The sequence below is a fragment of the Arabidopsis thaliana genome, chromosome 4 (genome assembly GCF_000001735.4).
Source record: "Arabidopsis thaliana chromosome 4, partial sequence".
NCBI lineage: Eukaryota > Viridiplantae > Streptophyta > Magnoliopsida > Brassicales > Brassicaceae > Arabidopsis > Arabidopsis thaliana.
The window spans coordinates 12,413,877-12,436,943 of record NC_003075.7 but is presented as its reverse complement, the minus strand read 5'-3'; the positions used below and the strand labels follow the sequence as shown (position 1 = coordinate 12,436,943).

The window sequence follows — 23,067 nt, the reverse complement described above, 5'->3', positions numbered from 1 at the left end:
ACTTCGAAACCCGGTTTCTGTTCCGGGTACATTGTTTGTTCACTAAAATAATTTATTTAGCTCTAGTCGGCCACCTTCGCTGCATCACACACACTTAAGTCCAAACTCCGTTGTAACGTTATCACTATGTCCAAACAAAACATCCTTTTGCTTTTACACGTCGTTTTGCTTTCCCTTTAACCAAAAATAAACTCTTTATCCCAACTAGTGAACACTTAAATCATCGCTACCAAACATCTCCACCGAGAAATGTCGAAGTCTTGTTCAAACCTCGCTTCATGCGCCGTCGCCACGCTCTTCATAGTCTTCTTAATCATCGCCGCACTTACTGTTTATCTCACAGTCTTTAGACCGAGAGATCCTGAGATCTCCGTCACTAGCGTCAAGGTTCCTTCATTCTCCGTCGCTAATAGCTCCGTTAGTTTCACCTTTTCTCAATTCTCCGCCGTTAGAAACCCTAACCGCGCAGCTTTCTCACACTACAACAATGTAATCCAGCTCTTTTACTATGGAAACCGGATCGGTTATACCTTCGTACCTGCTGGTGAGATCGAATCGGGTCGAACCAAGCGTATGTTAGCTACTTTCTCCGTTCAGTCGTTTCCTCTCGCGGCGGCCTCTAGTTCTCAAATCTCCGCCGCCCAATTTCAAAATTCGGATCGGTCCGGGTCAACAGTGGAAATAGAGTCGAAGCTGGAGATGGCGGGTCGGGTTCGGGTTCTCGGTTTGTTTACTCACCGAATCGCGGCTAAATGTAATTGTAGGATCGCGATTTCCTCGAGTGATGGTTCCATCGTAGCCGTCCGTTGTTAATATTAAAAAACAATTGTAAAAGTGACATGGTTATTTTTCAAAAATACATGTATGTGAAGTGAAACCTCTTGGGTTCTTTTCTGAATCCATCAAGTTAGAAAATTGCAAATATTAATACAAAGCTATTGTACTTTTAGATTTTGTACGTATACTAAATTACAACTTAACACGAAATTTTCGGTTGCCAATTGTAATAGCCTTAACATTAGTCTACATAGATATGCATGCTTTCCATATTCTTTGTTTGGATTAACGTTTTCTGTATAGTAAATACACTTATAGCCATAACGTAGGGCCGGGTATTCGGGTATGCGGGTCGGTTCGGGTAATACCCGATCGGGTACGGGTATACTGTTCTAGAATCCAATAGAGTAAATAGAAAACTTCGGTGGTTCGGTTCTAATCGGGTTTGGGTTGGTTCGGGTATAGAATTTTAGAACCGTTAAATACTCGAAAAAAACGGGTATCCTTCGGATTCATGTATTTTATATCCAAATACCCAAAAATTTACCCAAATACCCGAAATTGTACCAAATACCCGAAATTTGTACCCAAATAGTCGATAATTTTACCCAAATACCCGAAATTATACCCAAATAGTCGAAAATTTTACCCAAATATCTGAATTTTACCCGAATAACCGAAATTTTGTCCAAATATCCAAAACATTTACGAATATTTTGCATATATAAAATATTTAGTATTAAGTATTTAAATATAGGTACATTTAGTTTTTAGTAATTATTATTGGATATTTGGATATAAATGTATTTGGTTCAAATATTAAATATAAAATAAATTTTTATATGTATAAATCTATGAATAAGTATATGTAATTTCGGATAAGTTGATACCCTTTCGGGTATCGGGTTTGGGTCGGCTATTATCCTATATCCACGGGTACAACAATCTAAAACCCAATAGGGTAAATAGCTAATATACGTACCCGCCCCAAACCGGTTTTTCGAATCGGTTTCGGTTCGAGTTTTCAGGTACGGTTTTTTTGCCAAGGCCTACCATAACCTATATTTATTATTTCTTATTTAAGACATATACTTATGTTTTCTTATCTATCTTTTTTTACCGCTTTCTCCGTCTTCTTCTTATTTACTCTACATAATGAATCAATTTTATGATGTTTACATTGCTAAACAAAGTCTATATAATGTGATATGCGCATAAACAAAATATGCTTATGTTTTGCTTATGTTATGTATATATTTTGCTTATGTTATGCATGTATCTATATCTTTATAATTTACTATCATCTAATCTTTTCATATTTCTATAAAGATTGCACTTTCTTCTCTCCTTCGTGATCTTCGAGAGAACTTGTTCTTTAATTAATAAAAATTTCTTTAATTACTTTTATGATGTGGAACAAAAACAAGCTAAATATGTAAACATTGCAAACGCAATCGTTTGGACCATCGTCTATCTACTACATGTGGATCCAATTATGTTTGTAAGTCTTTTTTTTTATTGGGACTCCTACCCTCATCACTAATGGGATTGGAGTCTTGATCATGGGGATCTATTTGGCCGCATATATTAGATTTTGCAAGCACTCTACGCAGCGATTAGTGATTATCATTTTGGTACTCGAGGTGGTATCTGTAACTACATTTGCCACGTTGGCTTTAGGTTTCATCGAATCTTTGGGTCTTCGGTGATTTGTTATTGTGGACGTCTGTTGCGTTTTCTCCGGTGTCTGTATTGGTAAGTTTAGTTTATGAATATCAAAGATTAATAAATATCCTCGCATTACTAATACGAAAAAAAATTAACAACGAAATAATGATAAACGCAAGTGAAAGTTGTAAGAACTAAGAGCGTCGAACATATGTCGTTCTTGGTAGGGTTTGCAATGTTTGCAAACGCAACCGTTTGGACCGTCATCTCTTTACTGCCGGTTGATCGTATCATGTTTGTAAGTCTTCTGTTCTTTTAAATTGTTAGTTCACTTACATTAAATTTACCTAATTTTGATTTTTCAGTATTGAAATTTGATTTCTTTGTTCTTCAGGTTTCCTTTGTGTTATGCACAGTACTTGGCTTAGTCCAATTAGTTGCGTATGCCGTGTATTACAGATCGACTCAGATGTTTGATGAGCTCGGAATACAATTATGGTTGTGTGTTTGCTTTTGGTTTTGAGTTATGTGCGTGATTTGTTATAGATATTTGTATTTTTGTGTCGATCAATAATGAATGAGTCACATTTACAGACATAAATATCAGAAAAATAGAACAAATACACACAAATGCAAGAAAAAAAACTCCCAACGATTGAAAACTAACGATTTAATAAATATAGTTTCTATGATAAATTGATAGTACAAGAATTTTCCTCAATTTCTTCTAAAGTTTGGGTACTTGTCAGCCTTTCTCTTCTTTTTTTTTATGTGTTTGTTTATATGAATATAAGTAAGCAAAAAAGGCAAAATAAAAATTAAAAAAGGAGAATTATGAAGAGGAGCCATTGGAGGAGGAATTGTAGCCGTAGGGGTTATTGCTTGCCCAATTCCATAGATCCCTACACATCTCCTCTATCCCATTCTTAGCCCTGCATTGACACCATACCAAACAAAACAAAAAACTGCCTAAATACCAAACAATTACATCGAAATGTTGATGCATTGATTTTATGTTTGTCATTCATATACTTATTGCTATTATGTTAACAAAATGAAATGAGCTTACTTCCAATTTAGTTCGCGCTCTGCTTTTTCCGTTGAGGCGTAAACAACTTCAGCGTCTCCAGGACGTCGTCCAGCCATCACCAAAGGGATTTTCTAATTGGTAATAAATCATAAAGTTCAAAATCAGTTCTCAAAATATGGGTATCGAAAGGCAAATAACTGGCTCACTTGGTAAGAGTATTGAGCTAGTAAAACAAATCAACTAAGGTTTACCTTTCCGGATGCTTTTTCAAAGGCAGCGACCATTTCTAGGACCGATGTTCCATTACCCGTTCCAAGATTGTATACCTCACAACCTGACCATAACAAGTATTAAGCCTGACCAATGGCGAATAATGATGAGAGTAGAAACATCAAAGAGTTTTAAGATAATCCTTACTGATTTTGAGATCATCTAGCTTACGCAGAGCAGCTATGTGTCCATCTGCTAAATCCATGACATGAATGTAATCTCTAACCTGAAAGAAACACAACAAAGATGAATAATATCTGTTAATATAATTCACAATTCGTTGTATTATCTCCCATACTCCATAATATATCACAATTTAAGATTGTAATGTAAATCTGTCAAATGGTTTGTTGTCTATAAGACATCATAAGTCACATACCCCTGTACCATCCTTTGTCTTGTAGTCGGTTCCAAAGACAGTAAGGTGAGGTCTCCGGCCAACTGCAACTTGTTGGACATAAGGCATGAGATTGTTGGGAACTCCAAGAGGATCTTCACCAATGTAACCACTAGGATGTGCACCAACAGGGTTGAAGTATCTAAGCAATATGATCTTCCATTCCGAGTCAGAACGATGTACATCCCGGCAAATCTCTTCGATAAAAAGCTTACACAGCACAAGCAAATAATCTCAGTCAGATTCATTTCCTGATTATTATCATTCATCACCACTATCACAAGGTGGGCTTGGGTCAATACTCAGGCTAAAGGTGCTACCTTTGTACGGCCATATGGGTTAGTGGCAGAAATTGGTGACTCCTCAGTGCAAGGAACCTCCTTAGGCCAGCCATAGACAGTAGCTGATGATGAAAATACAAGCTGGAAAACAGAGTAGTAAAAGCCAATAATGAGATCAAACAAGACAAACTCAAAAAGGGAATGCATGTGGTGGCAATTAGAAAAAGAGAGAGGAAGGAAAAAAATTACATTTTTGCAGCCGTATTGAGCCATAACCTCCAAAAGAGTAACAGTGCCAACAATGTTATTATTATAATAGAGCAAAGGCTTCTCCACACTCTCACCTACTGCTTTAAGTCCAGCAAAGTGTATCACTGCATCAAACCTATCATAATTCCACGTTTCCATTAAACTTCGACCCCTCAATTATATCAACAGCCTAATCATAAAAAAGAAAAGCTTTTTTTACTTTGTTTCTGAGAATATCTTCTCAAGCGCAGGCCTGTCTCGGAGATCCACCTGCAGGTACAAAAACAAAGATTTCAGAAACTAAAATGACTACATAGATTCTGATTTCTGCAATGGCAGACTATAACTTTATTGTTCTGTGTTTAATAAAATGATAAAATTCTGATTAGCCCTCCCCAAGAACATCCCAATTTCACACACAGACAGATCAACCTTGTCAATATTTAATTATAGCACTAAGGCTAAATATTAAATTACTCTTTCACATGGCATCATCAATACTTAATTCATGATTATGTGTACACACAAAGAAAACTTAGCCACATAGTGTACACAAATATTAACCAGAACCATATGAAAACGATGATACGAAATTCTTCAAGCACACGTTTCCTAAACCAAATCAGCACCGAGAATTTTTCATTTCCGCGGAGAGAGAGAACGAAAACAGAACCTGGTGGAAGGAGAGGCGGTTTCCGTTTTCGCCGGCGAGTTTCTTCACGCGCTGAAGCGAAGCAGCAGAGGAATTGTCGTAATTGTCAACAACGACGGCGGAGTAACCACCTTCAAGCAGTTGAAGAACAGTATGACTTCCGATATAGCCAGCGCCGCCGGTAACCAAAACACTCTTCGCCATCGTTAAGAGAGAAAACAAAATATCTTAGAAGTTTCGAAATTCTGGAGAGCGTTTTGTTTTTTATTGCGTTTTGGGATTGAGCTAAAAAGGGTTTTATAGAAGAAGCGGTTTTGACTGTATGATTTACTTTCTGATTTCTACGTTTCTTCGAGGGAGACAGAGAGAAAAATGAAGAGGAAATAATTGCTACGTGGCAGGATTTGGTTTGGTTGCGAATATACCGGAATGTTGTGAATTGTCTTAATTACCCTTTGACGTTTTTGTTAATGGAAGTGTATTTATATAGTTGATCTTCTTTTTTTGGTAACAAATGTTATTTTATTAGGCTCAATTAAGATTTAACAAAGCGAATGGATAAATTTGGATGGATTTGTAAGCCTAAACTGTTTAGGTAGAAGAAGTAGAATTGATTTTTCCAGAAAATTCGGGGTCACGAGATTTGAGTATGCTAGCATTCTAAGATTGTGTGTAACTTTAGGTATATATTAAGATTTTATTTCCTTTGTTTTAATATATGTTATTGCGTTTACATTATTATTAAGCAAAATATAAATAGATACATGGAAAGGTAAGTTAATATAAGCTATTTCCTCAAACCATATCATTAAGTGTGTGTTAAATTTCTATCCAAAATAAAATGAACAAAAATGGTAGCTACACTTCTCCAAAGACTTTCCGTGACTTGAGTGATGAGCCAAGAAATGTGTGATATTTATTTTCTTCTTTTATCAACTTTTTCTCTGTTTTCAGTTTATACTTTATAGTTTTCCTACATTTCTCGTGAACATTATAAGAAACCAATAGAAAGGTATATAGATGTAATATTGCTTGAAACTCCAAATTAATATTTGTTTTCCTTTCTTATGAAAGTTAATTTGGTCATCGTAACTTCCTTTGATTTAATATATTGTACAATAACCCGTTTAGAGAATTAATATATTGTGGTTCACTTAAACAGCTCCGCTTGTCAAACTAAGTGACGTACCAAAATTAAAAAGCTTAAGAAAGAAAATTAGAGCAAGTCTAAGGAGTAAATCAATAGCCGACCACTTTGTGAATAAGCTTCAATGTTAATCCATTGAATACACCAGTTTTACGTCAAATTCTTTAATTCACTTGATAATAAAGCATAGATTAATTAACGTGGATTGACAAGAGAAAAAAAATCGACTATTTTTATACTAGATGATTGCCAAGTTTCTTTAAATATAGTTAATTTATTGTTTTTGACGCAGTCTCCATACTCAAGCTATGCATATAAATATGTCGGTACGTAATACGTGTGACCAAAGTGTTAAGTGTACACTGTAAAATATGAGAACGAGTTGTATGTCGTATAGTTTTTTTGGACAACATATGAAAGTGATATTGATTAGGTCACACTAAAAACAAAGAGTCAGTTTGGAGTCTTTGGGCCATAATTATATATGGTCTTCAAGATAAATTCAAAAGATAATTATATGATGGAGTTAGGTCGAAGTCTTTTAGCTGCTTCTGGGTGTGTGATTAAAAATTTAATGTGTAATTAACTCAAAATCAAACATAAATATTTTGTTTGGTTCAGTTTTTGGAATAGGCCATATTTACTAAAGATCATAATTTATTGTTTTCCTTAAGTAAATTAGTTACATCTTCGAAAAAGTGGAATGGAGGAAACAGAGAAAGTTGCGAGTTTCTTTCGCCTGAATTAACTGAGGCCACATATACAAGGAACGGAAGATACAGAAATAACAAAAAACAAAATTGGAGGTGCGGGGAATCGAACCCCGTGCCTCTCGCATGCGAAGCGAGCGCTCTACCATATGAGCTACACCCCCAATTTTGAAGATTTAAATGTTACAACTCTATTTGTCTAGATTATACAGGAAGCATTCCTTAAGAGTTAAGACATACTTGGCTGATAGGCTTTCTTCTTGACGACGCGTACTCACTTAGAGGCAAACATGTAATTGACAGAAATGTGGAAATGCGACTATATAATGAACCAAGACTCAAAAAAAATTCTTTCATGATACTAAAAGTCAATATGTTTACAAAAGAATTGCATTGCTTAGTGTTTGCTTAACAAGATTCTAAACCCAAAAGCCAAATTCTAAACTGGAACAACCCGTAAAAGCTTTGTGGTTTCTCATTGGGAAAATCTTCTGGCTCTAACCCATGGTGGTAATCTTGGAACTTGCACTGTAACACCATAGTTGTTAATCGTCATTCTCTGCTCTTTCATGCTTGCAAAGCGAGAGTCCAGTGTCTTCCTCTTCCCTCCTCTGTGTTCTACTTTCTGATCTACCTCATGCCTCTGCAGATTAAGAAGATCAATTGTTATTAGCCCTCCAAACATTCAGTATAAAGTTATTGGATATAGTGATATTCGATTCAGTTATCACACCAAGCATTTACCAGATCAAGCCCCTATCACATTCCATGGTCTGGGATTTACAAACCCATAAAGATTTACAACCACATTCAATTCATAAACCTTTCAGATACTCCCTACCATCAACAGGCAGATATAGCTACGGATGCAGAACAGCAGAAGGCTAAAATGCACATCTTATGGTCCCCCATAAACATATCAAAACGAATACTCGTCCAAGGGAGAGATACTAAGAAGCTAGTCTAATGCAACCTAACAGATAATCATGAGTAAGTTACCTTTGCGTTGACTCTAGCCTGTACAGATATATTTTGAACTGGTGGAGCAATAAGCCTGCACAAAAAAACAAAGAAGAAGTGCTGAGGAACCGAGAAAAGACGTACAGACGGTACTGGCATCAACAGATAAAATGATCTGTTATCGAGTTGTTAGCAACAAAAGCTGAACCTCTTCATACATAGAAGGATCTAAGCGAAATCCAGTTATCCAAGTAACAAAGAAGGATGGCATTATAAGGATGCAACACTTCACTTCCCAGTGTTAAAAGCGCCAAGACACTGACACAACTCCAAATTCCAATTAAACTAGACAGAAAAAGTGCATGCTCTTGACAGATCTCCTGGTCAACAGACCAAAAGATGGCATTTGTTCCGACAAAGCAACTTATCAATGACTAAGAGAGTAGCTCGAGAGATGACCCGAAGTACAACGAAGTAACAATTAATGTATATTGACGAAGATCCTGAGTCTGACTCTTTTCCCAGTAACAGGTATTTACCAAGACAGTGTCACAACCTCAGAGAGGAAGCTATAATCTTCAGGATGTAGCAAGAAGATGAAACATAACACCTAGGAGACTGAATGAATGCAAATGAGTTTCATGAATCCACTGAGGTAAAATCAAAGGCCAAGCACAGTATCAGATTGCTTGACTTGTTACTCTGACAATAACTAAAAACACCAACTTCAACCAAAAGCAAAGTTTATGCTCAACCTAGCCATAACCACCCAAGGTCATATCAAAGGCCAACCCAGTCTTGAGAAAAACACCCTAGCCACTCATCAGCAAAGTTTATGCTCAACCTTAACGTTCTGAATTGTTTTCTTCTACCCAAATCTCCAATCCCAAAATATGAACTGACTCCTTCAAGCATCATCATAAACTCAACTACATAAATCTGTATAGCTATGCAGTCATCTAGTGACCAGGAGCTTAGAAAAGAAGCTTCTTGAATCAGACACAATCGAAGATACTATAAGGACTTCAGATTAACAAACAGGTCAGAGAGTTATCCAGCATTCTAGACCTTGACTGATTGGCACTAGTCATCCTTCCACCATTAAAAGCTCTACCGCGGAAATCGAGTGGAGCAGCAGTAGAAGCTTTACGAGCAATGTTTGTTGTTACAGGAAATTGAATTCCTTGGAACCTAGACCTTCTCTTACCAACAGCACCCTGAAAAGTAAGAGATAAGTTACAAAAAGAAATCCAAACAAAAGAAAATAAAAAAAGGATCGTAATGATAGACAACAGATCAACTGAGAAACACTGCAAAGCTAACCTGTCTAACAGCAGAAAGTGAGTTCATATGATGGCGCACATTAGAGGTATTATTTCTCGCAGCACCATTAAAGTTTTGGTTTTTGTTCTGCACAGAAAAAAACTAAATTATATATAAATGCCAACGACCAGTTCAATGACATTAACGTCTGGCAAAGACAAGAGGCATGTAAGCCAAGAGACCTTTATGAAGGGTTTATACCTTTTCTCTCCTTGGTTTCTTGCCCTTATTCACATTGGTCTTTCTCTTTGCCAACTTGATAATATCATCTAAAACAAGAAAGTATAAATATTATCATGAGCAACCAAACAAGCGGATACATAGAAGCTATGAGGAACATGAACATTAAAAATACCTAAAGCCATGGCGACTTTCTTTTCAGTGAGGGCAATGGTCTCCGCTATAAGTGGTGTTCCAGTCTCCATCTGCACAAACAAAGCAAATTCTTTTACCGAAAAAAACACAAACTTTTATACGATATGTAAGAAATTATACACTGTTCTTTAAAAATTTGACACAAATCAAACAAAACTCCGTTACAATAGTGAGAAATTAGTCAAGAGAGTCAAAAGATAGAAGATAAAGGAAGAATCGAATCCAGGGAAGATAAAGAAATTTAATCCAAGCATGAAATGAAAACAATTAAGTATATGTTCCCCGAATCCCTGAGAAGCACTAAACCCTAACAATTCAATTGAACACGAATCAAAACCTATATCAGGACTCGTCAAGAAAGGAGGAAACTCTTACGAATTATGAAGTAAGAACCTTGCAAGAGAAAACGATTAGGGAAAGCGACGAAGAAGATGATCGGAGAGAGAGGTCGAAGCTAAAGTATCGTTCTGAAGAAGCCGATGAACGAGTCAACTCGCAGCTGAACTAGTTCTCTGAGATTTTATAATGGAGTCGGCGGATTCCAACGAGAAATTAAAACAACATTACGCTTGCTAATCGGATTTCAAGTCCACATTACGGTAAACCGGTTACATGATCGCACACGTGGCCTAATTTCATTGGGTCTATTAGAACAAACTTGATAACAAATGCAGTAAATTTGTTATTCCCGGTACGTTTTCAGTGTTTGGGTAAAAGAAAAAACAAAAGAAGTAATTATTTATGTCTGATCTAACGGTTGAAAATAAGGGAGAAAGAGGGAATAGTTCAGTTCTGGCCGTAGATCCACTTCTCAGCGTTACTAGTGTAAGAAACGAGTTCTTCAGGCTTAAACCACAAGCTGATCTCGTCTTTAGCTGTCTCTGGTCCATCGCTTCCATGTATAATGTTCCTGCAATTTCCCAAAAAACAAAAGCAAAACTATAATCTCCGAGAAAACAGACAAGCAATCATATATACATATGTCATAAAAATAGAATGGTACCTTCCAACAACAACAGCGAGATCGCCTCGGATAGTTCCAGGTTCTGATTTCTGAGGATCAGTGGCTCCAATCAGTTTACGTCCGTATCTAATCACTCCTTCACCTTCCCATACCTAAAAACAATGTCTTATTGGATCATTAGAGCTAAAACAAGTCGGTTTTATGTGAGAGTTGCTTCTTTACCATGGCAACAACAGGGCCTGAGCTAAGGAAGTTACACAAGCCGTTGAAGAAAGGTCTCTCCTTTAGATCATGGTAATGCTTCTGCGCGAAACCCTTTGAAGGAACCATGACTTTAATGCCAACAAGCTTGTATCCTTTGCGTTCGAACCGTGTAATGATTTCTGATATCTGGAGGGAGTTTAAAGATTTAAGAGTTTTGAGCATTTGAATAAAGAAGACATGAAATTACAAGAGAATAACAAGTAACAAACCAGTCCTCGCTGCACTCCATCAGGTTTGATAGCGATGAAAGTGCGTTCCATCTGATTCGAACAGAGAAATCCAATTAAACAGAGAAACCAGGGATAACACAAGAGAAAGATATAGAGATATGTGTGTTTGGTTTGGTGATCAGTTACCTCTGCAGCAAGTGCTTCCTGATCTTGGAGCATGAAGGCTATAACAGAAATGATAAAAAAGAAAGCAAGGCGAATATAATAAGGCTCTGTTAATCATCACATCAAAGTAAAACATGAATATAGATAAACAAAAAAGCTCATCAGCTATAAGTCTTGCACGTATAACTGATATTAGACATCATTTTGGAGTCAAAACGTTGAAAGGCTTAATTTACACTAACTGTGTTACAAAAGTGAAGATTTGAATGTGTCCTGTAGAATATATTCATAAAACAGTAAATCACAGATTTATAGGAAACATTATGCATGTAAAACCTGCAGCAGGAAGAGCAAGGAGTCCGGTGATCCAGCTATTAGAGACGAAGCCAGAACCCGATTTTCCAAAGTTGGATGCATACTGAGGGACTTTTCCAGTCGCATGCACCACACTTGCTGCACCAATGGCTCGGCCTTCTGAAAACATATAATAATCAACGTATCAGCAAAATGTAAACGAAACACGGTTTGTGACTTCTGTTCATATGTGAATAATAAAACCAACAGATCTTAAACATCCTCTTTATATTAATGGGAAAATCAATAAGAAGTCTTATGTAGGCAAAGCAACGATGAGACAAAAACCGGAATATGAGAGTCTAAATTTGTGTATCCAATAGTTTCACATAAAATGTGTTAGCAAGAAGTATTCTCTCACAAGAAACAAACAATTTATTTTCTTGATGGGAACACACGTAGGATCAAGTAAAAGCTTCGATCAAATATTTTAGATTGGAAACGATACAACAGATCACTGATTCAATACAATCGAGAATCTAGAAAACGAAGAAAACCACAGGTAGATTCATAAAATATTTGACGTCTATCTAGATGTATCATCCCATGACGTTTATCACATTTTCAGGAAAAAAGAGGATCAGAGAGAAAATTTACGTACCGGAGAAGAAACGAGCATTCTTGGCTGAAGAAAGAAGAGACCTGGCTGCTCTAGAAGCAGATCTGCAGATTTGGGAGCTCATTTTCTCTGATACGATGCGTGAGGACTGAGAAGAGTGATGTGCAAACAGGGACCTCAAAAATGTGAACCTATTGGAAGATTTTATACCAACATGTTTTGATCGGGTCGGATCAGACAAGGACTTAAAGGCTCAGGATTTATTGCCTTTCTAATCACTTTTGTTTTCCAACTAGAATTATTGCCTATTCAAGAAACGAATATATTCCAATGTCTTTAGCAGCTAAAAGAAGTAAACCAAAAATATTGTAACCACCAGTTCAGTAAAAGAACCTTTCATTGACGTGAATTCTACTACATCTAAAAAGAAGCATTATATACATATAAATGAAAACTATCCAGAGCAGTGACCGCTCTTCAATTTATTCTGGAGCTTCGACTGATCCATTTGATAACCTTTCTTCTGGTTCAGACTTGCAATCAAGGCGCAAAACCGACAACCACGAATCAACCTAAAACCATACAAAACCGCGAAATCATTGCGTTCAAATGCTGTGGGATCTCTCAACAACAATCTGTGTGTAAAGATGTATATGTATTTGGTTCACCTGTGTTTTAGAGGTGCTTGAGCACTCAAATCTTAGACCTTGACGGGTTAATATGTAAAAGCAATAATGGGTTTCATCGAATTCTCTCGTGTAGCTTGGTACCGAACCAATTTCAACAATATCTGCTAGCAATGTCGAATCTTGAGGGCTCAAGTCTGCAATAGAGAATTTCAAGAGACATTACAAGAAGAATACAAATTTGAAACAGGATTGTAAAAGCTGAACCTTAACTCACCTGTTGACAATAAATAGAAGAAAAGACAAGGGCCTTGAAGGACGACAAACCGAGGAAGCCAGTCGTCTACTTCTGTATCATCTATTGGTGGTGGTTCACCCGGAAGAGCTGCCCAACGCTAAAGTCAAACAAAAAAATAAGGCAAATTTGTAAAACATCCTAGTGGATCAATAATGATAAGTAATTCAGAGTAAGGCCCTACACTTCTGATAAACAAATAACCAGATAAACGGGCAGAGCGCAAGACTTCATCCACATGTTCCAACCTATGTAGCAGTTCAGCAAGAAGAAATTGAGATATGCGCTTTTAATCTGAGAATGGAACAAATTTGAGTATATGACTTACTGGGCTTTGAGGTAAGCTTCTCTTTCTTCCATATCAGAAAGTTCTGATCTAAGTGATTCTAACTCCGCTGCTGATAGCTCGACCTGCCAATGAGAGAGTGATCAGGATTCAGGAGAAAACCCTGAAACTTCAATGAGGTGAATCAAAAACAAAGAAGAAAGGTGTGAGAGAATGGAACCTTCTCTTGACCATCTGAAACCCAAGGCAGACGGCGAAGAGTGAACAAATTCAACATAGTTGCTGCTCTTTTCAGGTTTCTGCGAGTCCGTGACTGGCTATAAGGCCTACTCTAAACAAAACCACCCGAAAAAACAATTCATTTCAGCTCAGAATTTCCCTTCTTAGCATATTTATTCGCTAACAATTTACCTCAGAGAACTATCGTCCTTTGGCTGCGAAGATGATGGAGTATCGTGCTGAGAAGATTCTGCTGTGGGACTAGGAGCACTAAAGTGATCAGGTAATATGTTTAGCTTCTTAGGAGTACCATCATCCATGAATTGAAACGACTCCAGAACCTTCCACTAGAAAATGAATCAAAGCTTAGCCAGAGATGAAACTACTCTAAAACTCTCAGCTTGTAGTACATTGATTCCCCAAAAGAAGTCGAAAAAATCACATAGTTAAAAACTTTTTTGTCCATTCAAGAGATGTCATCTGAGCATGATCTAATCTAGATTCTGATATGAGACAAACTCCTATATGAACTTTAGCATTCCATGAACATTATTTAATCTCCCTAAATGACTTGTCTCTCAGTCTCTATCTTATGCTTATTCTTATCATAGATCTAATCCACAAGTATGTATGTATCATCACTTGGAGAGATATATAACTACTAAAAATCCTTATTCCTCACTGAGGATCAAACATACCTCTTTATATATCTTTCAACGCCGAATTTTACAATCCCACTTCACCAGAAATTTTGATATCCCTTGTGAGAAATCAGCTCGCTGTAAAAGAAAAACAAAGTTCAGCTTCTACAAAAAGAAAGAGGACGAAAATGAACTCTTTCTTTTTCCCATTCTAGATTTTATTAGCTCAAATTAAAAACAACAGAATCGAATTTTCTGGAAACCCTAACAAAATACAAAAACATTGAGCAGAAATAGAAGCTCGGAAGTCGGAATCGAATGACGGGAACCTCGAATAATTTGAAAAAATTGACTGAAGAGAAGATCGAGACCTTGTTTTTACCTGATCGAATGTGATCTCTGTATTCAAGGGAAAGTGTTTACGCAATTGGTTTTTTGGTTGAGTGCTTACTGCTTCAGCAGGAAGAAGATGTTGGGTTTGGGAATTTTACTCATAAAGAAACTTTAAATTTGGTACCAAAAAGACGCTTTTATCCCCCGGTTAGGTTGCGTCAGCCAGCTCTACCCACATGGGCATTGCTGCAGATATTACAAGTTTTGTAATTTGTTAACGAATGTTTGTAAACTTTTGACTAATCTTATCTACAATATAATGAATTTATCGAATCAATGTAAAAGTTGTTTTCATTCATGCTTAATACATTAATTGATCAAAGTTGCCAACTAAGTATTTGGTGATGCCGATGAGTGTAAAGGACAGCCTAAGACAAAAGTGTATGTCTAATTATGATTTGGGAGTATGGGATTCCAATTATTAATGTCGTTGACCCAAATGATTTATCTTCTTCTTGCTGCTTTTTTCTTAATAAACAAACAAATCCACATTATTAGCATTTAGCAATATGTTTAATTACATTACCATTGTTTTTAATCTAGGCCCATATCTCTTAAGAATATTCAAACTTGGTCCAGGTTAAACTTATGACAAAGCCCAAATGTTCCTACTCTTTCTCCTAAATCATTATTCCAAACACCGGTTACGCATTAACCGGTTCAGGTCCACTGGTAATTTGGAAATAGATAGAACTCATCTAACTGAAATCATGATATGTGGTCATTATAACAAGCGAATCAATCACACGCTTCTTCCTTCCTCTTCCATCTTCTTCATATCTCCCTTAGTCACCTCTACTCTACTCTGCAGGCAAAAATAGTTATGGCGACTTCTTCGATCACTATCCCGACCATTAGAACTCCGATTCATCGATCAAAATTTCTAGGCCAAACACATCAATTTTCAACTGTAAACCGGTCGGTTTTCCCGCCTCCAAAACAGCAGTCAAAACTGTATCAAGTAAAGGCCATGGGTAAATTCAATCTATGGGAAGTGATGGGAGGAAGAGGATTATGCAACGGAGAGAAAGGTATTGAGAAGGAGCTCCAGAGGAACATTGAAGACGAGCAAGAGACATCAAAGGCTGAGAACAACGAGACAGAGAGAGAGAGCGATGACAGTAACTTGTCTTTTAAAGTACCTGAAGATGGTTTCGAGAAAGAGATGATGGGTCTCACAGGAGGATTTCCCGGTGGCGAAAAGGGTTTAAAAACGTTTATCGAAAAAAATCCACCACCTCCTCCACCACCACCACCTGCAAAACAAGGAAGCGATGCATCCGCGGTTGCTACAGATAAGAAGCCGAAAGCGCCCAAGCTACCCCTTCTCATGCCGGGGATGATTGCTATAGTCAAGAACCAGAACAGTCCGTATCACATGTATTGTGGAATTGTGCAGAGGATCACTGATGGAAAAGCTGGTGTCTTGTTCGAAGGAGGAAACTGGGACCGTCTCATTACTTTCAGGCTTGAAGAGCTTGAACGAAGAGAAAAAGGTCCACCGGGTAAGAATCCAAAGTCTTGTATTCTCGAGCCTCTTATCGAACAGATGCAAAAGGAAGAGGCAGCACCATAAGTGATCTTCTCTTCTCTGTATGTAAGTTCCTGTGAATGTATATGTAACGTACCTTTGCGTTTTAGGCTACAATATTTCTGACTGGTTCTAAAAGAGCTTCATCATGTGATATAAAAAAAAGAATAAACGATGAATTTCAATCATAAAGCACTTAATAATAGAGATTCAAATGCACTCAATCAATGATGAATCAGTATAGAAGTTAAAAACTGCAATGGAGTAGTTTTATTGTTATCATTGGTTGTTGTAAACATCAACCATATCAGTTTCTTCTTGACTATCGAGTATATTCTGTAAATGGTAAAGATGAGAAGTGATCCACCATTCTTGTCAACAGATCATGTTGAAATGATCAGATGCAGCCTCCCAACTGTAAAAAAAATTCAGAAAAGGATAAGGAAGTTAGAAACAGAACAATATTATTAAATCATGAAAAGGGTTCTCTCAACTTGTAATTGGTCACATAATTATAACTTAGTAGTTGGTCACACATTATACTGTTAGATACATGTTCATCTAAGTGTTGTTATACATGTCAAAATGAAGTTACATACCAAAATGGCTTCCATTTCTTCGTTTGAAACTGGCGTGCGCTTTGGCTGCGATGATGCCTTCCCGCCAGTAGTCTTTTGGATGTTGTTCAAATTGGAGAAGAACAATGTATCAGCTTCATTTGCCACCTGACTCTTTCCCTCTGAAGCTGCAATGCCAGAAAGTAAATCGCATAACAAACAGATGATTACCCAAACCAAAAGCTAAAAAACATAAGAGCTTCTCTATAATGATTCGAGATTTGATAACAAACACGATTCGATTCAATGGCTAAACAAATCTGTGTATCCTTTGAATCTAACTATGTAAATGCAAATCAATCAGAGCGAAATAGATCGGAAAGCAAAAATTCACAGCCAAATGAATACAATCTCATATCTGATTCATGAAAATGAAACCGTACACAAAAAAAATTCGAATCAAGCGAGAAAAAGCCGAGCAAAATTGTGGAAAAAATAACATAGATTCTGTGTAGAGAGTTTCATGGATAATCGAAAACCTGAAGGATTAATATGTCTCTGAGGGAATTTGATGCGAGGAATCCTCTTCAAACCGTGAACTACGTTCATCTTCTTTTCGCTCTTTCGTTCTCGTCTGTGTACCAAAAGGAGAATGTTGACGACGGCGACTGGAAATTTTCTCTCTCTGTATTTTCCCGAACCTTCGGGTTTATTTTCAAAGTTTCTCCAAAAGTGGGCCATTTTTTGTGGTTAGGCCCAGATAAGTCTATATGACCCATTTAAAAGCCTCACAATGTTCGTTTCTCTGTTGGGACAAAAAAAATCCCTCTCAAGTCAAAACCATAAATAAAAATCAAACTAGGAATTTCTTTTTTGTTTTTGACTCAATCGTGTTTTTTGTTTGAGTGCCATTAATTGCCATAATTATGTTAATCTCAGATTCAGACTGAATGTTTGATAGCAAAGGGTAGAGACTAAGAGAGAACCAGGACTTAGTCAAGCGTAAAAATCTTTTTGGGTGGTTGGTCGTAATCCACCAAAATTTGGTAAGCTTTCAACGCGTTATCTCAATAAAAGTATTAACCACTTCTTTGTTTCTCTCTATTGTCTACACTAAATAATATATACGTTTCTATAAAAAATCCTAATAAATTGATAAAATATTTACTAATTTCCCAACAAGATATGTTTATTTTTGGTATCATTTAAAACATGAGTCCGGCCGAAAAAAAAGTTTATCAAGTTAATTGTCTATATGTGTTTTCTAGTCTGCCTTATTGTGGAAATCATTCATTTGCATTTCTTCATATACCTTACATGTTGAAAAGAATTTACCATCTTATTATTACTCAGCATTTGAGTCATAGCTAAGAGAAGAAACAGGCAATGAATGTATCGTCTGAAAGAACTGTATCAGTGGTGCGGGTAATGCAGCCTAGGGTTGGGAACTGGAAAATATGGTGGGGATTGTGGTGGAGCTGACTGGAACATACCAGCACCAGTGTATGGTGGTGGTGGTCTTCCTGGAAAAAAACTAGGAGGAGGGTATGGTATGGGTGTTGTGAAGCCAGGCACTGCTTGTGGAGGAGGATACACCATTGGAGGTGACATTGCCGCGTTAATGAAAGGCCTGGCATTGCCATTTTCATTTCCTACTCCTCGATATTGCCAGTTTGGTATCGCCATAGGCTCAATCTTTGTGTTCTTGCTTCTCTTATTTCCAAAACACATTAGAAGACAACACTTTGTTGGCTTCTTCTTTTTCTTCTCCATTGTCTTGTTTTGGTTTTGTTCCGGGGTTCTAGGAACATGGGAAGAGTAGTTGTCTCCAAGAAAAGAGACTAGTTCTGCCTTTTTGCCCCATTTCGTAAGCTTATGAAGCAATGTTGTTGGGTTGGCATCACCTGTGACTGTCAAGAGCCCTTGTTCTGCGTTATACTCAACTGTACTCACCCCTGTTTCGAAAATAATATTAGCTAGAATATTTATAACAACACTATAGCTTTAACAATATTTCACTAGTGGATCTATTACCAGAGACATTTAGCAACTTTCTCTTTGCTTTTGTCTGGCAGCCTTTGCAACACTTGATTCCAACTCTCAGAACGCAAGTCTACAGTTATTACACATAAAAAAAAACTCGTTAGAAAACTCTTAAAGGAGATGCAAAAACCTCTGGTGGTAAGAGAGAAATATACTCGAACGGGTGGAGATAGGTTTGCCATTGCATAAGCACCTTTACTTGAAACTCTAATGTAGAAGACGACTATAAATATGAGATAAGTTACTTTCAAAAATGAGTCCATAGACGTTTTGATATATTGCTGGATTCGCCTGAATTTATACAACTTTCCATGTTCTCTTGATATTGTACCTTTCAAAAACAAAAACAAAAATCTAAATGTGATTTCTTTGTTATTTTATCATCATAAATGACAACGATTAAAAAAACAAGTATGGTTCCACAAACTTGGTATCTTCATAATCAAGTGTAACGTCATTTGTTGAATATCCACGTACGAAATCATCTCCCTATACTAGTAACTGTTCCTTTTTAAAAATTGAGAAAACAATAATAGAGGATTTGAACTTTCTAGTAATGGAAGATACTTAGATACATACTTGTTTTGGGTGTGTATGAGTTTCTTAATTCAATTCATCTTCCGATTTTGAGTAATGACCAAGATCGTGTTTGTTATGCAGCCTTACTGCTGTGCAAGGCTTTCTTTCTCATATCAAGAAGCGCTTATACAAAATACTGTCAATTTTCCTCGTTTAAAACTCGACTTGACCTAATTGTACATTGTGAATAGGTTGGTTTTGGACGAACGGACTTTACGCCAAATTACATAAAGAATCTGTTATCTGTGACAAATATACACTTGTTTTCGTATTTGTTTTTTATCTTGGTTTTGTAAATATTATTCAATTATTTAGTTAGACCAGTTCAAAATGAAGTAATTGACCATGTCATATGCCGCCAGTGGCACGGCACCAATTTTTTTCAGTGGAAAGTTGGTTTTCTTTTTGTAAAAAAATATATGAAAACGTCTTGTAGTTGATTATTCCGCTAGATAATAATTAAAAATTGGATAAAGATGACCGATTTACTTAATGTCATTTCCAGAAGAGCAACATTAGAGAAAACTTTAAAGTCATGGTAAAGCTTATTGACTGATTAATGATGCAATAGAATCACTTTTCCTTGGTTTACCTTAAATTCATCAATAGACTATGGTTACATTCACATACGCAGATACTTATACGATCGTTGGTAAAAACTGATTATCTCTAATTTTTACCTTCAGATCTCTTACAATTTAACCAGTTATCTTCAATTCAATATAACCTTCCCGTAAATCAACATCGACTGTAAATTAATGGACTTGTCAATTGTTTTGTATTATTTGATTATGCTTATAAGATATTAACGTAATAGATGGTTCTTACACTTTTTGCATAGTAAAGCAAAGCAAACTTGAATAATTAAATTCTACTATTCTAGTATCCCACGGCAAAGTGACGTCATCTTCTTACCCCAAAGCACACTTCACTACGTGTCCGAATAATGGTAAAGTTGGTCGCCTATATAATTCTCTGCCCCACGAAAATTTATTATATAGAGAAAAACTTTCAAGATAACACAAAACCTTTCTCTCCCTATTTGTTGAAGAAGAAGAAAAAAAAAGAAAATGATGGATTCTCTAGCTAAATGCTTCAACAGGCTTCAAGAAAGGTACGACAACGTTCTAGAAGCAAAACCTATCTACAGAGACGACTTAGACATAACGTTGCCTCTGAACGAATCAAAGGAGGTTTCAGTAGAATCGACCAAAAAGTCTCGGTGCTTGCAGAGAGCCAAGAGGATTGACAAATCGCTGAGGTTTGAAGAAGGCGAAGAGGAAGAAGATGAACAGAATAAAAAGCCTCTGGCTAAGCCACGTAAGGTTGTGAGGTTTCAGTTAGAGAATAATAAGATCTTCGAGCCAAAGAAGACGGTGAGTTTTGATGATGATCACGAACTCAAACCAAAGGAGAATCCTCTGGAAGAAAAAGAGAGTTTGAAAATGGTTGAAGGGAAGGAAGAGGTCGTGAGGGTTAAGATCAAGATGACAAAGCATGAAGCTCAACGGTTGTTGTCGAAATGCAAAAACGACAGCGTTTTAAAGTTGGAGCATCTTATGGACCAGATCGCACACGTCCCTGTTCATCAGCTTCAAGTCGCTATGGTGATGGTTGGTTGTAATAATGAGCGACAAGGAAATGGCTGCTGGTTATCCCAGCTGGAATAAGTTAATCTTGAGTTTTTCTATCAAATTTTGTAGTTTTAGAGTAGAAACTATATAAATTTACGTTTGTATATATATTTTGTAACAGATTAATAGAAGTAACATGATTTTGTGGAATTTTTTTTGTTGTCGTCTCATAAATAGTAATGTTTCAAAATTTTGACATTAGTATATTCCAAGGCCAAAAAAAGGAAAGTCAGAAACAAAGCATAGAATTAACAAACCATGACACGAGTATAATCCAATTCCAAGGTATGGTAGAGAGAAGTTGATTGCACAAATTCGTAAAAGCGAATGATTACTGATTCACTTTGAATTGTGAAGTCTTTGTTAATTATGTCGTTTCTTTACTCAATTTAGGGAGTTAGGTTATTTTTTAGAAAACAAAATTGTGGAGTTAATTAAAGCTAATGTATCAACCTTTTACTGGTCTTTAAGATCTGAGTTTTTACAAGTTTTGTTATTATTGTATTCATATAATACTATTCTGTTAAAGAAAATGTAAATAGTGATTAAAATCAATTTGATCATCTACTCTCTTTTTCTATATGTCCAACGAGACAGGACAAATCAGCTTGGTCATTGATTACGGGTAGATAGTAGACTTTGATGATCATTTTTGCTGGCCGTATAAATTAATTTTATAACAGTTATGCGTTGTTCGTTGTGGGTATGTATCAACGTACGAAATGCACATTGGTGAAAAATTTAGATCGATTGTGATATATGAAGACTTAACAAGTTTATACTAAACTACTAATATTTATTTATGATGACAAATTGAACCTTACATGAAAGACGAAAATGAATACATAATTTCGTTTTTTCTGAGGATTTTCTCTGGGGTAAATAAGCCTTTTGCTGATCTCAAACACACTGAGATAAAATCTCAGATGAAAAAATATCCCTCGGTAAAAAAAGGGAAAAAAATCAGCAAAAGGGCAAACTCCCCCACAAAAAATCCCATTTTCATAAGAAAAATAAAAGACTTCAAGATCTCTAAAACGAAAAAGAAAGGATTAAAGAAAAAGATTACGAAAGTGTTTCTTCAGGCCATTCAGTGATTCTTTCCAACGAGGGCCTCCACTTACGACATCTCCGACGAGACTCCTCCTCTTCCTCAGCCGCCTTTGCAGCCGCTTCTCCCGCAGATCTCTCCGCCTCTAACTCCCTTAGAAAGTCACCAAAAGAAGCCAAAGTTGTTTCTCCCTTGCCGTCGACGTTACCATTGGCATTTAGCTGAAAAAGAATGAGTTTCTCTAACTCATCTCTTCTCAAAACTATCTTTACTTTACGATCTTTTCTCTTGTATTCTTTCTTCATTACTTCTTCTTCTTTAACCATTTTCTCAACGTTGTTTCCTCCCATCAAACAGTTTCCCATTTTTATAAAATTTAAAAGCAGATTTACTAAGAACAAAAATAAAGTTTTCTTTTTAGGGAAATACCCACAAAAAAAGTGTTAAGAGGAAGAAAAAAGAAAACTTGGGAATGCCCAAGAAAAAAAGTCTCTCTTCTTCTCTTTTTCTTTCGGTGTGGGTCAAGTTGATGGAAGCTTGAGTTGTATGAATCAATGTGTGATGTTGAGTTTATATATAATGTTGAGCATTTCTGTTTAATGATAGATGTATGACTCATAGTAAGGATGCTGATCTGTTGGATTTATATTTAAAAATGTACGTACTATATCATAGTTATTTGTATTGAATATAAATTTGACCAACCTAAATGTTTGTTATTCAGTTATGAAGATGCTTATTTCAATTTAGTTTAACAGACCATCAATATGAACTGAAAATTTTCATCTAGATTACTTGATTTTCAATTTTTTAGTGTAGATGATGAACTGAACCATATAAGAATGAAATGAAATTAAACTCTACGCAATTTCAAGAAAAGAAAGAGTACATATTACT

General features: G+C 36.3%; 10 protein-coding genes, 1 long non-coding RNA gene and 1 other non-coding gene across 17 annotated transcripts; 3 read left to right on the top strand and 9 right to left on the bottom strand.

The window, feature by feature from the left end:
- Window positions 1-116: 116 nt before the first annotated feature.
- Window positions 117-998, top strand: AT4G23930 (Late embryogenesis abundant (LEA) hydroxyproline-rich glycoprotein family). 2 transcript variants are annotated; one of them, NM_202874.1, is made up of 2 exons: window positions 232-417; window positions 499-998. In NM_202874.1, exons 1-2 carry the CDS (start codon window positions 250-252, stop codon window positions 811-813), a joined length of 483 nt encoding a protein of 160 aa, NP_974603.1. In that variant the 5' UTR covers window positions 232-249; the 3' UTR covers window positions 814-998. The 2 variants fall into 2 exon arrangements, with proteins under 2 accessions (NP_194124.1, NP_974603.1); NM_118525.3 differs by having other exon boundaries at window positions 117-944.
- Window positions 999-3,031: 2,033 nt separating this feature from the next.
- UGE2 (UDP-D-glucose/UDP-D-galactose 4-epimerase 2) lies at window positions 3,032-5,847 on the bottom strand. The gene is made up of 9 exons (NM_118524.3): window positions 5,346-5,847; window positions 4,893-4,942; window positions 4,673-4,808; window positions 4,463-4,564; window positions 4,125-4,352; window positions 3,893-3,971; window positions 3,727-3,809; window positions 3,515-3,606; window positions 3,032-3,377 (listed from the first exon to the last, which is right to left on the bottom strand). Exons 1-9 carry the CDS (start codon window positions 5,526-5,528, stop codon window positions 3,278-3,280), a joined length of 1,053 nt encoding a protein of 350 aa, NP_194123.1. The 5' UTR covers window positions 5,529-5,847; the 3' UTR covers window positions 3,032-3,277.
- A 1,425-nt stretch (window positions 5,848-7,272) lies between these two features.
- Window positions 7,273-7,345, bottom strand: AT4G23915. The gene has a single exon. It is a non-coding gene; the product is annotated as a tRNA-Ala (tRNA).
- A 137-nt stretch (window positions 7,346-7,482) lies between these two features.
- Window positions 7,483-10,398, bottom strand: AT4G23910 (uncharacterized protein). 2 transcript variants are annotated; one of them, NM_001203889.1, is made up of 7 exons: window positions 10,233-10,337; window positions 9,820-9,889; window positions 9,666-9,733; window positions 9,465-9,551; window positions 9,210-9,358; window positions 8,181-8,235; window positions 7,483-7,824 (listed from the first exon to the last, which is right to left on the bottom strand). In NM_001203889.1, the coding sequence occupies exons 2-7, from the start codon at window positions 9,887-9,889 to the stop codon at window positions 7,657-7,659; spliced, it is 597 nt and encodes a 198-aa protein (NP_001190818.1). In that variant the 5' UTR covers window positions 10,233-10,337; the 3' UTR covers window positions 7,483-7,656. The 2 variants fall into 2 exon arrangements, with proteins under 2 accessions (NP_001190818.1, NP_194122.1); NM_118523.4 differs by having other exon boundaries at window positions 7,509-7,824; window positions 10,215-10,398.
- Window positions 10,399-10,415: 17 nt separating this feature from the next.
- Window positions 10,416-12,493, bottom strand: AT4G23900 (Nucleoside diphosphate kinase family protein). Its single transcript, NM_118522.3, has 7 exons — window positions 12,358-12,493; window positions 11,739-11,876; window positions 11,424-11,461; window positions 11,277-11,327; window positions 11,026-11,193; window positions 10,843-10,955; window positions 10,416-10,749 (listed from the first exon to the last, which is right to left on the bottom strand). Exons 1-7 carry the CDS (start codon window positions 12,437-12,439, stop codon window positions 10,626-10,628), a joined length of 714 nt encoding a protein of 237 aa, NP_567690.1. The 5' UTR covers window positions 12,440-12,493; the 3' UTR covers window positions 10,416-10,625.
- AT4G23895 (Pleckstrin homology (PH) domain-containing protein) lies at window positions 10,469-14,908 on the bottom strand. 4 transcript variants are annotated; one of them, NM_001203888.1, is made up of 16 exons: window positions 14,765-14,857; window positions 14,440-14,520; window positions 13,934-14,088; window positions 13,743-13,848; window positions 13,565-13,647; window positions 13,421-13,484; window positions 13,219-13,336; window positions 12,984-13,138; window positions 12,832-12,887; window positions 12,358-12,419; window positions 11,739-11,876; window positions 11,424-11,461; window positions 11,277-11,327; window positions 11,026-11,193; window positions 10,843-10,955; window positions 10,469-10,749 (listed from the first exon to the last, which is right to left on the bottom strand). In NM_001203888.1, exons 3-16 carry the CDS (start codon window positions 14,059-14,061, stop codon window positions 10,626-10,628), a joined length of 1,404 nt encoding a protein of 467 aa, NP_001190817.1. In that variant the 5' UTR covers window positions 14,062-14,088; window positions 14,440-14,520; window positions 14,765-14,857; the 3' UTR covers window positions 10,469-10,625. The 4 variants fall into 4 exon arrangements, with proteins under 4 accessions (NP_001190817.1, NP_001329529.1, NP_974602.1 ...); NM_001341634.1 differs by lacking the exons at window positions 10,469-10,749; window positions 10,843-10,955; window positions 11,026-11,193; ... (2 more) ...; window positions 11,739-11,876; window positions 12,358-12,419 and having other exon boundaries at window positions 12,573-12,887; window positions 14,754-14,860; NM_202873.3 differs by lacking the exons at window positions 10,469-10,749; window positions 10,843-10,955; window positions 11,026-11,193; ... (2 more) ...; window positions 11,739-11,876; window positions 12,358-12,419 and having other exon boundaries at window positions 12,581-12,887; window positions 14,765-14,908.
- Window positions 14,909-15,428: 520 nt separating this feature from the next.
- Window positions 15,429-16,188, bottom strand: AT4G07190. Its single transcript, NR_142109.1, has 2 exons — window positions 15,918-16,188; window positions 15,429-15,727 (listed from the first exon to the last, which is right to left on the bottom strand). It is a non-coding gene; the product is annotated as an other RNA (long non-coding RNA).
- Window positions 15,480-16,530, top strand: NdhS (NAD(P)H-quinone oxidoreductase subunit S). The gene has a single exon (NM_118521.3). It carries the CDS (start codon window positions 15,599-15,601, stop codon window positions 16,349-16,351), a length of 753 nt encoding a protein of 250 aa, NP_194120.1. The 5' UTR covers window positions 15,480-15,598; the 3' UTR covers window positions 16,352-16,530.
- On the bottom strand, window positions 16,477-17,550 carry AT4G23885 (uncharacterized protein). The gene is made up of 3 exons (NM_118520.1): window positions 17,403-17,550; window positions 16,906-17,051; window positions 16,477-16,721 (listed from the first exon to the last, which is right to left on the bottom strand). The coding sequence occupies exons 1-3, from the start codon at window positions 17,470-17,472 to the stop codon at window positions 16,704-16,706; spliced, it is 234 nt and encodes a 77-aa protein (NP_567689.1). The 5' UTR covers window positions 17,473-17,550; the 3' UTR covers window positions 16,477-16,703.
- Window positions 17,551-18,050: 500 nt separating this feature from the next.
- On the bottom strand, window positions 18,051-19,391 carry AT4G23882 (Heavy metal transport/detoxification superfamily protein; the record flags this gene model as incomplete). The annotated part of the gene is made up of 4 exons (NM_202872.1): window positions 18,051-18,818; window positions 18,898-18,976; window positions 19,062-19,237; window positions 19,334-19,391. The coding sequence occupies 4 exons, from the start codon at window positions 19,389-19,391 to the stop codon at window positions 18,277-18,279; spliced, it is 855 nt and encodes a 284-aa protein (NP_974601.1). The 3' UTR covers window positions 18,051-18,276.
- Window positions 19,392-20,252: 861 nt separating this feature from the next.
- Window positions 20,253-21,359, top strand: AT4G23880 (uncharacterized protein). The gene has a single exon (NM_118519.4). The coding sequence runs from the start codon at window positions 20,556-20,558 to the stop codon at window positions 21,153-21,155; it is 600 nt and encodes a 199-aa protein (NP_194119.1). The 5' UTR covers window positions 20,253-20,555; the 3' UTR covers window positions 21,156-21,359.
- Window positions 21,360-21,880: 521 nt separating this feature from the next.
- Window positions 21,881-22,886, bottom strand: AT4G23870 (uncharacterized protein). Its single transcript, NM_118518.3, has one exon. It carries the CDS (start codon window positions 22,533-22,535, stop codon window positions 22,185-22,187), a length of 351 nt encoding a protein of 116 aa, NP_194118.1. The 5' UTR covers window positions 22,536-22,886; the 3' UTR covers window positions 21,881-22,184.
- Between the last annotated feature and the right edge of the window lie 181 nt (window positions 22,887-23,067).